Source organism: Dreissena polymorpha, chromosome 10 (assembly GCF_020536995.1).
Source record: "Dreissena polymorpha isolate Duluth1 chromosome 10, UMN_Dpol_1.0, whole genome shotgun sequence".
Lineage (NCBI taxonomy): Eukaryota > Metazoa > Mollusca > Bivalvia > Myida > Dreissenidae > Dreissena > Dreissena polymorpha.
In genome coordinates, this window is record NC_068364.1 from 8,174,737 (window position 1) to 8,187,797 (window position 13,061).

At 41.8% G+C, this 13,061-nt stretch overlaps 1 protein-coding gene across 4 annotated transcripts; it reads left to right on the forward strand.

The window, feature by feature from the left end:
• The first annotated feature begins 3,775 nt into the window (after nucleotides 1-3,775).
• LOC127847993 (heat shock 70 kDa protein 12A-like) lies at nucleotides 3,776-12,300 on the forward strand. 4 transcript variants are annotated; one of them, XM_052380258.1, is made up of 8 exons: nucleotides 3,776-3,927; nucleotides 5,586-5,734; nucleotides 6,263-6,414; nucleotides 6,744-6,833; nucleotides 7,644-7,778; nucleotides 8,416-8,560; nucleotides 9,616-9,753; nucleotides 10,094-12,300. In XM_052380258.1, exons 2-8 carry the CDS (start codon nucleotides 5,593-5,595, stop codon nucleotides 11,020-11,022), a joined length of 1,731 nt encoding a protein of 576 aa, XP_052236218.1. In that variant the 5' UTR covers nucleotides 3,776-3,927; nucleotides 5,586-5,592; the 3' UTR covers nucleotides 11,023-12,300. The 4 variants fall into 4 exon arrangements, with proteins under 4 accessions (XP_052236218.1, XP_052236217.1, XP_052236219.1 ...); XM_052380257.1 differs by lacking the exon at nucleotides 3,776-3,927 and adding an exon at nucleotides 4,004-4,154; XM_052380259.1 differs by lacking the exon at nucleotides 3,776-3,927 and adding an exon at nucleotides 4,474-4,611.
• The last annotated feature ends 761 nt before the right edge of the window (nucleotides 12,301-13,061 follow it).

A 13,061-nucleotide genomic window follows, 5' to 3' on the forward strand; every position in this document is an offset into this window, starting at 1 on the left:
ACCACCACACACCCTTCGCCACCCCTACTCCACTCCTACCTTCAACACATCCCTAAACCACCACACACACCCTTCGCCACCCCTACTCACTCCTATCTACAACACATCCCTAAACCACCACACACACCCTTCGCCACCCTACTCACTCCTATCTACAACACATCCCTAAACCACCACACACACACCCTTCGCCGCCCCTACTCACTCCTACCTTCAACACATCCCTAAACCACCACACACACCCTTCGCCACCCCTACTCACTCCTACCTACAACACATCCCTAAACCACCACACACACCCTTCGCCACCCCTACTCACTCCTACCTTCAACACATCCCTAAACCACCACACACACCCTTCGCCACCCCTACTCACTCCTACCCACAAACACATTCCTAAACCACCACACACACTCTTCGCCACCCCTACTCACTCCTACCTACAACACATCCCTAAACCACCACACACACCCTTCGCCACCCCTACTCACTCCTACCCACAACACATTCCTAAACCACCACACACACTCTTCGCAACCCCTACTCACTCCTACCTACAACACATCCCTAAACCACCACACACACTCTTCGCCACCCCTACTCACTCCTACCTACAACACATCCCTAAACCACCACACACACCCTTCGCAACCCCTACTCACTCCTACCTACAACACATCCCTAAACCACCACACACACCCTTCGCCACCCCTACTCACTCCTATCTACAACACATCCCTAAACCACCACACACACCCTTCGCTACCCCTACTCACTCCTACCTACAACACATCCCTAAACCACCACACACACCCTTCGCCACCCCTACTCACTCCTACCTACAGCACATTCCTAAATCAACACAGACACTCTTCGCCGCCCCTACTCACTCCTACCTTCAACACATCCCTAAACCACCACCACACACCCTTCGCCACCCCTACTCACTCCTACCTTCAACACATCCCTAAACCACCACACACACCCTTCGCAACCCCTACTCACTCCTACCTACAACACATCCCTAAATCACCACACACCCTTCGCCATCCCTACTCACTCCTACCCACAACACATCCCTAAATCACCATACACACTCTTCGCCGCCCCTACTCACTCCTACCCACAACACATCCCTAAACCACCACACACACCCTTCGCCTCCCCTAATCACTTCTTCCTACAACACATCCCTAAACCACCACACACACCCTTCGCCGCCCCTATTCACTCCTAACTACAACACATCCCTAAACCACCACACACCTATCGCCGCCCCTACTCACTCCTACCCACAACACATCCCTAAACCACCACCACACACCCTTCGCCACCCCTACTCACTCCTACCTACAACACATCCCTAAACCACCACACACCCTTCGCCACCCCTACTCACTCCTACCTACAACACATCCCTAAACCACCACATACACCCTTCGCCACCCCTACTCACTCCTACCTACAACACATCCCTAAACCACCACACACACCCTTCGCCACCCCTACTCACTCCTACCTACAACACATCCCTAAACCACCACATACACCCTTCGCCACCCCTACTCACTCCTACCTACAACACATCCCTAAACCACCACACACACCCTTCGCCACCCCTACTCACTCCTACCCACAACACATCCCTAAACCACCACACACACCCTTCGCAACCCCTACTCACTCCTACCTACAGCACATTCCTAAACCACCACACACACCCTTCGCCACCCCTACTCACTCCTACCTACAACACATCCCTTAACCACCACACACACCCTTCGCCACCCCTACTCACTCCTATCTACAACACATCCCTAAACCACCACACACACCCTTCGCTACCCCTACTCACTCCTACCTACAACACATCCCTAAACCACCACACACACCCTTCGCCACACCTACTCACTCCTACCTACAGCACATTCCTAAATCAACACACACACTCTTCGCCGCCCCTACTCACTCCTACCTTCAACACATCCCTAAACCACCACCACACACCCTTCGCCACCCCTACTCACTCCTACCTACAACACATCCCTAAACCACCACACACACCCTTCGCAACCCCTACTCACTCCTACCTACAACACATCCCTAAATCACCACACACCCTTCGCCATCCCTACTCACTCCTACCCACAACACATCCCTAAATCACCATACACACTCTTCGCCGCCCCTACTCACTCCTACCCACAACACATCCCTAAACCACCACACACACCCTTCGCCTCCCCTAATCACTTCTACCTACAACACATCCCTAAACCACCACACACACCCTTCGCCGCCCCTATTCACTCCTACCTACAACACATCCCTAAACCACCACACACCCAACGCCGCCCCTACTCACTCCTACCCACAACACATCCCTAAACCACCACCACACACCCTTCGCCACCCCTACTCACTCCTACCTACAACACATCTCTAAACCACCACACACCCTTCGCCACCCCTACTCACTCCTACCTACAACACATCCCTAAACCACCACACACACCCTTCGCCACCCCTACTCACTCCTACCTACAACACATCCCTAAACCACCACACACACCCTTCGCCGCCCCTACTCACTCCTACCTTTAACACATCCCTAAATCACCACACACACCCTTCGCCGCCCCTACTCACTCCTACCCACAACACATCCCTAAGCCACCACCACACACCCTTCGCCGCCCCTACTCACTCCTACCCACAACACATCTCTAAACCACCACACACACCCTTCGCCGCCCCTACTCACTCCTACCCACAACACATCCCTAAACCACCACCACACACCCTTCGCCGCCCCTACTCACTCCTACCCACAACACATCCCTAAATCACCACACACCCTTCGCCACCCCTACTCACTCCTAACTATAACACATCCCTAAACCACCACACACACCCTTCGCCACCCCTACTCACTCCTACCTACAACACATCCCTAAACCACCACACACACCCTTCGCCGCCCCTACTCACTCCTACCTACAACACATCCCTAAACCACCACCACACACCATTCGCCGCCCCTACTCACGCCTTCCTACAACACATCCCTAAACCACCACCACACACCCTTCGCCACCCCTACTCACTCCTACCTACAACACATCCCTAAACCACCACCACACACCCTTCGCCACCCCTACTCACTCCTACCTACAACACATCCCTAAACCACCACCACACACCCTTCGCCACCCCTACTCACTCCTACCTACAACACATCCCTAAACCACCACCACCACACACGCATGCACCAACGCACAAGTCTTCGCACCGTAACCCAATCCCACCCAATCCCCTCTTCGACAAACACCCCGCCACACGCACATTGTTGGATATACACATGTTATACAAAATGTGTAAAATAATTATTTAAATGTCGCAAAAAGACTTCTCATTTAGTGATGCAGTATCTCTGAAGACATGATCGCGTACTGTTGAGGGTGATAGCCCGAGTTGTCTAATATCCACGCATTGTAAGTCAATACAGTATTTATTGGCGGACAAACAACGAACGTGTCAATATTTCGAACGGCAATACATCGAGGGGTGACGCGGACAACAGTCGTTCAACATAACTTTGATTAATAAAAAACAATCGCGACCTGACAACAATGTTCGCCTCTGAAACGAGGTTTATTTAACTTTGCTGCGGTCTGGATCGAGACGTCCTTTGGTGTTGTTTCGTTATTTAATTACTACAATTTATAAATCTATTTCTTTGATTACCGGCCGATAAACAACGCCATATCGACAATTAGTTCTTATATGAATTATCTAGCTGTTAAATTTCGTTTTAACACGTGTGAGTTCGGGTAAATAAATTGTGCACTTTTATTTGGCATACTGTTTCATTATAAATTGGACACAGACAGACGTCCGCGTAAACAGACGGCCACGGAGAAATGTGTCAGTATTTTATATAACAATGTGAAATGTTGGTTGATTTCAAGTTAATGGCTGCTTTTACTTTCGCTTTATTATTTTGGGAAACCATTTTCTGAAAAGACTTCATATAGTAAATTTCCAGTTTTTGTTTCTTTAATTCAAAGTTGTTCCCAACAGAAGCAGTCAGAATCTAAAAAAACGTAAAGCTTACTAAATATAAATCGCTGAAGTATTGAAATAACAACAAGGTAAGTATGTGTAATATAATGTATTTAAATAATATACTTTAGAATAAAACATATGAATATGGACAGGTAAACGAATAAATAAATTAATGAAACATATGAATGTGCTTAAATTGATTTAATTAAATTCGTAGAACCATGCGAATACGTCAAAACCGCATGCTGTTTTTTTCCAGATGTTTACGAGTATGTGTTTATTCTTATTATTATACTTTCTGAAAGTTGGAAAGGGCTTTTAGACGTAAGCGTTTATATAAATTCAAAATCGAAACAAGAGGTCCGCATTAAATACCGGTATTTCATTATTTACAACCAGAATCGAAAGCAGATAAATATAATTTAATTAAAAAAATATCTTGCAGTTTATCTAGTTTTTTACCAAGTGAAAATTTATATAATACACAAATGTACAAGGAAAACACATTCATCACAAGTTTATTTTTATTTCAATACATATTAGGTACTTAATATGTCTTTATACTAGCACTTTTTTAAATTATAGATCTAATCCTTAACGTTCTATATTGTCGCTTGATTTACATTCATATGCATGGTGTAGATGTATGAATTAAGAAATGAAAGGTATATAAAATAAGCACCTCAATGGTGTCTGAATTATTTCTATATATGAGTCGCGTTCTGAGAAAACTGGGCTTTATGCATGTGCTAATCAGGGACGACACTTTCCGCTTTTATGGTATTTTTAGTTTCAAGGAAGTCCCTCCTTACCGAAATTCAAGTTAAGTCGGAAAGTGTCATCCCTGATTAGCATGTGCGGACTGCACAGGCTAATCTGGGATGACACTTTACGCACATGCATTTAGACCAGTTTTCCCAGAACAAGGTGCATATGTGTTATCACTGACACGAAGTGTAGCGCAGCGCAACCTTTCTAGCAACCTAAAATAAGACAGTGACTGTTTAAAGCACACACACTTTGATCTGATGTTCCAGTTCAGGTTTCGTTTCAACGTGAACGTGCGCCCATCTAGACCTTTGTTAGGTCTTTACCCGCCCCGATACCAAATAGTGTCTCAGAATCAGCATCGTATTAATTAAATTACCAGAAACTTTATTTTAATCCAGCTATTTCAATGAATGCTGCTGTTAGGGCATGGGGATAGGGCCGGAGTTCCTGATTGTCAGTATAATGGCGACACCCAAATATACGTATGCCGAACTGGTAGCGAACCCAGCCCGTCTATATGTAGGAAGCGAGTGTACCAACAGCTGTGTATTGCCCGACATTCTTATAAAGCTGAATGTTCATTATCCGGACAAGTTTCTAGTGTCGATAATTGATTTCGTGACTACTTTTACGTTTTTGCTAACTTTTGAGAGTAATCATGGAAACACAAGTTGTTGAACAAATAAACATGGTACTATGTTTTAGTTACTTTAGTAACCGATATTTACTTCGGGACCACTTTTCAGGGTCACCATGGGGACGCTCCTGGTGGCGAGTATTGATTTCGGGACTACTTTTTCCGGCTGGGCGTTCTCGTTCAAGCACGAGTTCGAGCGTGATCCGGGCAAGGTTTACGCCAAGCAATGGACGGGCTCACAAATAGTCTCTCTGAAAGGTATTTAGTGCAACATCCCACACTTATCGTGGGATTTTACCAATTAACACCATGTGTGTTGCCTGGGCTTCACGCTTGGTTGGGGTATAAAGCACATTTATATATGTTCGATGGGGAGAAAAGTGGGTATGTCACAGCTGTGATTTTATACATTTCTCTCATATTCCCTACTCTAGAGCAAAACACATTCAAGCATCCATAGTGTATCCCCTCCCTTAGTGGTAGATGTTATACCATGTCTTTCAAATGGTCCGGATCAGGATCCTGACCGAGTAGATTTTATAGTACTGACTGGACCTGTTCATATCGTGAAAAGTCAGAAAATATTAAAAGTGACGTTTTAAGTTAAGGTGGCCTGGACTAGACCTATCCTACCAAAGTATTTAAGCCATAACGAATAATGATTTTGAGAAATGTTCCTACTTGTCTGGAAATGCTTGATATCTTAAAGTGTCTTGTGTGCCCTCCGCCGGCGCCCATAGATGAAGTCAAACTGATATCACCAATATGCAACTTTAATTGTTTAAGCGCCAACGTGCGCGCTCATTCGCCCGTGCGGTGCAGTTTTGGAGCACTTCGGATACGAAGCGGAAAGTCGGTACTCTGACCTTGCTCTGGAGAAGTTACACGGGGACTGGTTTTACTTTAAACGCTTCAAGATGATGCTGTTCAATAAAATGGTGAGTACGAAGGAGGCTATCAATATTGTTACCGCTTAAAAAATAAGGACATTTTTTAAATCATCTAATTTCTCAATTCTCGGGGTATTTATGTTTGTGTTCTCTCTCTTTTACATAAAAATGTTCGAAACAAGTTTTTTTTTTACTGAATAATATATTATCATTTTGTAAGCAGAAAACATTGAAGTACACATCTAGGTAAACTATCCAGGAGCCAACCAATAAAGCTAAGATTCCCCCTATGAGCTTTGCTAATACCAATTCATACAATTGAGTATTCCCATACATAATTTGACGGCCTATCTCCATTATTTTCCCATTTTCCGCAGGACTTGCACCGAGATACCGAGATTGAGGATGCCATGGGTAAAAAGCTGCCAGCAAGGATCGTGTTCTCACTGTGTATCAAATACCTCAAGGTGAGACGGGTGTTTTCGTAGTATTGTTCACAATGTAATTTAACATTTTGTAAACATCTGTTAAAAATGGTCCTTTCAGACAGTGTCTGGTCTTGAAATAAACTTGTCAGACACGCATTCCTGATGGATCTACAAATAAGCTTTTCAAATTTCTTGTTAGACATCATCCGAGTTTTACTTCGAAGCTTCGGTTGAATGAGCATTGCAAGGGAAGCAGCTATGGTTAAATGGTTAAAACTAAGTTATTATAGTGGTAGCCCTTGCCGAATTGGTACGCAAACATGCTACTTCAATTTTATATTTCTGCATTTTGTAGGGGCCTTTTCACAGATTTTGGCATGTATTGAAGTTTGTCATTAATTGCTTTATATTGATAAATGTAAACATTGGATCTAAAAATCTCCATTATAAAAAAAACAAGAATTAAATTAAAGAAATAAAAAATTAACCCTCAAATGGACTCGAACCACTGACCCCTGGAGTAAAAGTCTATCGCATAGACCACTCGGCCATCCGTGCTCATACAATGAGTGATGAATTTTATACTTTACACAAGCAACATCGAAGTACCACACAATATAATAACAACAACAGAAGTCTCCAAATTATTCAATCGTTTTGCTTTATAATTTTCAAGTTTTTAAATCGTCAAAAGATGCATAAAATAGTTATTTTAGAGCATGGTAAATGTTCAGTAATACTGTTTCCTCACAAATATCATAACTTGCATGAAAAGTTGCGAATGTGAAACCATTCTTTTAGAATAAGTTAATTTACCAAACTTGAAAAGGCCCCTTTAATACGAACCAGGACGACGCAATGAAGACGATCAACACTCGTTTGACCGGGGACGAGATAAGAGAGAACGATATTCGGTGGGTTTTAACAGTTCCCGCCATTTGGAATGACGCTGCAAAACAGTTCATGCGCGAGGCAGCGGAAGAGGTAATGAGTTACGAAACACTTGTAATGGGCCGGATTAATCAAATTCGTATTTTCATATATAAAAATTCATAAATAAAACATTATGTTTTATATATATACCAAATTGATAAATTGCACTTATTTCACAAACTGAAAAAATGAGTTTGAAACAGGACAAAATGCGTATAGGAGGAGTAAAGGGTTAATGGACCTTGCACATTTTACGTTGAATTATACTCTGCATGCTTACGGGTAATATGGTTCTCAATGTTGACTTTGCACTATCGCTCTTTGCATAATAAATGGGTGGAATTATGATACACTAATATGAGGAAGTTTCTTATGTGTCCTATCCACATTGCAAAGTATGATTTGAAGGGATACCCATACGCGATTGTTCCGCCAACATATTTTCCAGTGTTTTTTTTCTTTAATTTTAACTTTACATCCATGAAATCAAAACTGTTCTCTGACTTCATCTTTCCGTTTTAACATGCCATTTCTGCCGTCTGTCTGAAGGTCTTGGTGTAACTAGTGTCGAAGGTATTTGATCTTTTTGAGTGTTTTTGAATTTTGCTCTAAACACGAGATGTATTTACAGAAAATATGCATGTTTAGTACGTTCGCATACCATTCTCAAAGTCTATTACGTCCACAGGCCAAAATCGACGGACGAAACCTACTTATCGCGTTAGAGCCAGAGTCTGCTTCTTTATACTGCCACCATCTCCCGTCAGAGGTGAGCGCGGGATCAGTGTCTACATTCCAGCCGGGAACCAAGTACATGATCTTAGATGCCGGCGGTATGTTTTAAATTCGATACACGGTGTGCCCATGATTATAATTTTCGAAGCAACCTGGAATGTAACCGTTTTGTAAATAAAATGAAAATGGCAAAAGTTTTCTTTCTTGCGACATCGTTATTTAAAATTAAAATGCCCCTCTATTTAACACAGATATTCATAATAAAACACATGTAAACAATCGTTATTATTTTTAAATAATCAGTATTCGACAATCGTAAATGATACCTTTTTAAAATCAAACTATATTTTTTAATTTAAACGCCTAGTTTTAAAATGATCGCAATTTAAGATTGAATTGCCTAACCTCGTATCGGTTTGTCGTCCGTTCTAAAAATCAAAATAATTGTATAAATACTACTTTTACAGTAAGTTAAGTAGAAAAATGTTATGGAAAGTATTAAATGTCACTATTTTTAAGTAACTATTTTTACGTCACATTACTCAGTATCTTAAAGGGACCTTTTCACAGATTTTGGCCTGTATTGGAGTTTGTCATTAAATGCTTTATATTGATTAATTTAAACGTTATATATAAAAAGGCCCAGTAAAAAACAAGAATACAATTAAAGAAAGAAAAAAGTAACCCTCAACTGGGCTCGAACCACTGACCACTGGAGTAAAATTCTATCGCTTAGACAATTCGGCCATCCGAGCTCATACAATGAGTAATGAAATTTATACTATATATAAGCCATACTCGGAGTATCACAAAATATAACGACAACAACAAAACTCTCCAAATTATTCAATCGTTTCGCGTTGCAACGCTTTATAATTTTCAGGCTTTTAAATCGTCAAATGATGCATATAATGGATATTTTAGAGCCTGGTAAGTGTTCAGTATTACTGTTTCCTCAAAATATCATAACTACAAGGAAAAATTTCAAATCTGAAACATTTTTTGTTTATTTTGTCAATTTACCGAAACGTGAAAAGGCTCATTTAACTACCGAAGAATGCCTAAACAAACCATTATGCATACAAGAGCATGTCCGTTTGTCCGTCCATTCTTCCTTATTCAGTCTACCTTTGACTCTCTCCCCACGGTTCAGGCGGCACAGTGGACATCACTGTACACCAGGTGGCGCACAACGGCGGACTCGTGGAGCTGCACAAGGCGAGTGGCGGCGCATGGGGAGGAACCAAGGTAGACGAGGCGTACGAGAAGTTCCTCGAGGAGATCACCGGAAGTACGTATGCTCAGTCAACGAAAGTACGTATGTATTTCGATCACCAAAGGTACTTATTTCCGTTTCTGAAAATACGTTCATGAAGTCGCATGAAGTACATTTCCAGTCAGCTGAAATTCGCATTTCAATCACCAGAAACAAGTATTTGTTTTATAGGAGGACGATTTTTTCAGTCAACGGAAAGACGTTTTTTTTTCAAAATCACTGGCAGTACATGTTATTATAAACCATTGTTATGATTTCTTCGTAACCGAAAACACATTTACTTCGCTAGTAACACTATCGCAAATAGTTTACAAAGTCTTTCTAAATAGAACTCTTTATTTTTTACGTTTCCCAGATAATGGTGTAATGACGCGCTTTAAAGAGGACAACATGGAAAACTACGTGGATTTAATGCGGGACTTTGAAGTAAAGAAAAGAGAAATAAATCCTACCGCACAGTGTAACTTCAGGTTACCTTCCTCCTTGATCGAAATGATCAGAGACTTGACGAAGAAACCGTTGAAAGATTTGATAGCGACGTCCCGCTACAAAGACAAACTAACGATCCTGGGAGACAAACTGCGCCTTGCTGGCGAACTCGCCACGTCCTTGTTCGACCTGCCCATCCAAAGCATCATTGCTCACGTGACCTCGTTACTGGAGAAACCGAACGTGACCGATTGCCACATCATCGTCATGGTAGGCGGATTCTCGGAAGCGGCGATCCTTCAGAGCAGAGTGAAGGAAGCATTCCCACACGTCAAAGTCATAACGCCGAGCGACGCCGGGGTGGCAGTCTTAAAAGGAGCCGTCATATTTGGTCACAATCCCGGTGCGATTGCCCAGCGTGTCTTGAAGTTATCCTACGGTCAAGAGGCGACGCATCCTTTCACCGAAGATTGCTTGAAAAAACACCCCAAGGCGGATCGGGAACGAGATGATAATGGCATTGTGAGGTGTTTCAACGTCGTGGACATCCACGCCAGAGCTGGTCAAGCGGTCACCGAGGGTCAGCTGCAGTCGGAGCAAGTGTACACGCCGCTGTACGATGACCAGCATGAAATGGAGAGCGCCGTACTGACCAGTCCACTAGAGGACCCGCAATACGTCACGGACTGCACGGAAATCGGGAAGTGGACCTTTCCTATCAAGGATGCCGGGAAGAAAGGGAAGGAACGAGAGTTTGGGGTCAGTTTCATGTTCGGAGGGACGGAAGTAAAGGTGAAGATCGTCGACAAGGCAACCGGAGAAATAAAAGAACTACGTCTAAATTGCTTGGGATAGATATGGTGCGTAACTGTAATATAGTCATTTTGTGTGGGTCGATACTTTTCACAGCGTTGAAAGTGCTTAACATCAGTTATAATTCAATGCTCTTAAGTAGCTGTTTATACTGAGTGTTCAATGTTGCCAGCACTACCAAGATTGACGCAAATAATCATTTACTTTGTTCTTGTTTGCGTGTTATCTATTCGGACTTTGCTGTCATTCCTGACGCTAAAATTATGAAAAGCAATTCCTGTTTAAGTATTAATCATAATTGTGAGGTATGTATGTTTACTGCTTATTTCAGCAAAAATGTGTTTTTGATTCATGCGTACGTGTTTTGTTGTTGCTTCTGTGAAACCGGTGGAGTTTTGAAAGTGAATTATATTGTTATACGAATGCTGTAATTAAGCTAAATAGTATACATTATTTTATTTTTTTTGTCAAATGCTGTGATGTAGTGTCAGTTGAATTTGTTGTCGTGTACATTGCTTATACATGAGTATTTCAACTTCTATTTCTTTATTCATAGCTACAATTAATGAAGGTCAAAACGCATTAAAATCGCACGTATTTAAGAAAACATACAGAATAAGCTTTCTGTTCAGCCTTCAATGTGTTGATGTTATGTAAAAAATGTCTTTATGTGACACATGAACCTTTGGAGCTAAACAGCCCAAGTATAAGGACGGTGGAAAAATCTAAATCTACAATGCTACCATATCGGTTCAACTTCAGACATACGACCTCGATATCAATCAGCTTAACACATGCAAAATCTTTTAAGTTCAATGTGCGAATCTCATTTCTGATTCGTATACAACGATAATTTTCCAGATATTATCAACAATATAACGAAAACAACAACAACAAAACAAAACAGAAATAATATTAATTAGTCCACAGTGTTAGTGGTTAAAAAATCTTCTAACTTCAATGAGCAAATAATCTTGAGCAACAATACGGTATTCAACAAAGAAACGGATGTAGACGTGCTTTTGCTGTGTGTGTGTGTGTGTGTGTGGTGTGGGGGGAGGGGTGCTCACGGCCGTTAATCACGCGCGCCACCTCTTTTTTTGAGATTCATTAATAAATGAGCCAATGCAACTTCCGAGGTGGCGCTCAGGCCCGGATGTTTTGAAATTTCATGGATAATTTTACAGGGTGATTAGGTTTTATATGTTTTGTATGATGATGCAGTCTTTAAGACCGTAATCTTCACGGAGTAAAGGGGCATCTTCCCTACAAAGTTCATGTACCTCGATACCATAATTCAATAAAACGTATGAAAAAATATTATAACCGTTCTTGTCGTTACATTATGCATCAAGACTAACTGTCCTGCGCCGTTTGAAACCTTTGTTTACATACATTTCAACTAACTGACATTTTTAACAAACGAGTGATTTCATTGGTCCAATGCGGAGGTGTGTCTTTACAACTGGAGATTTCATTCATAAAGATTGCAAGATCATTGTCAACTGGGACATACGAGTTGTGTATCGTGTTATTTCTAAAAAGTTGACCCAGCATTTGTAAAAATATTGCAAGACATATACATTTCCAGAAAGGAAATTCATTTCTGCGTTGAATAAGACCGAGATCGTGAAAATCGCTGCACAATTGAACAAGATATGGCTGTTCAAAGCGATGCACCCCGTTTTGGGGTGATTTTGAGTTGCATACCTTGTTATATATATATTTGATAGTGAATTTTTTTTAGAAAAGATGATTTTTCGTTATAATATGATTATTTATCATTCAAAATGATGTTTTCACTAATTAATATCATAGCAACACGCTAACTACCTGTGTATTGCAGTATACTTAAGATTGCCAGGAGTACTTTTAAATAGTACCCAAGCCGACAATGACCAATCGAACTCATCCGACAGGGACGTTTAAATCAGCGATTGGGGGCTCGTACCTGGTAAAAGTCTAGCCGGACCTCACACCAAGCCATTATTACACCGCATCTGTGTTTCTCGACGTGCATCGGAAGTTTATTTGAAAGAAGATATTGTACTTTGTTGCTGTTTTAGATGGTCGCTTAGCGA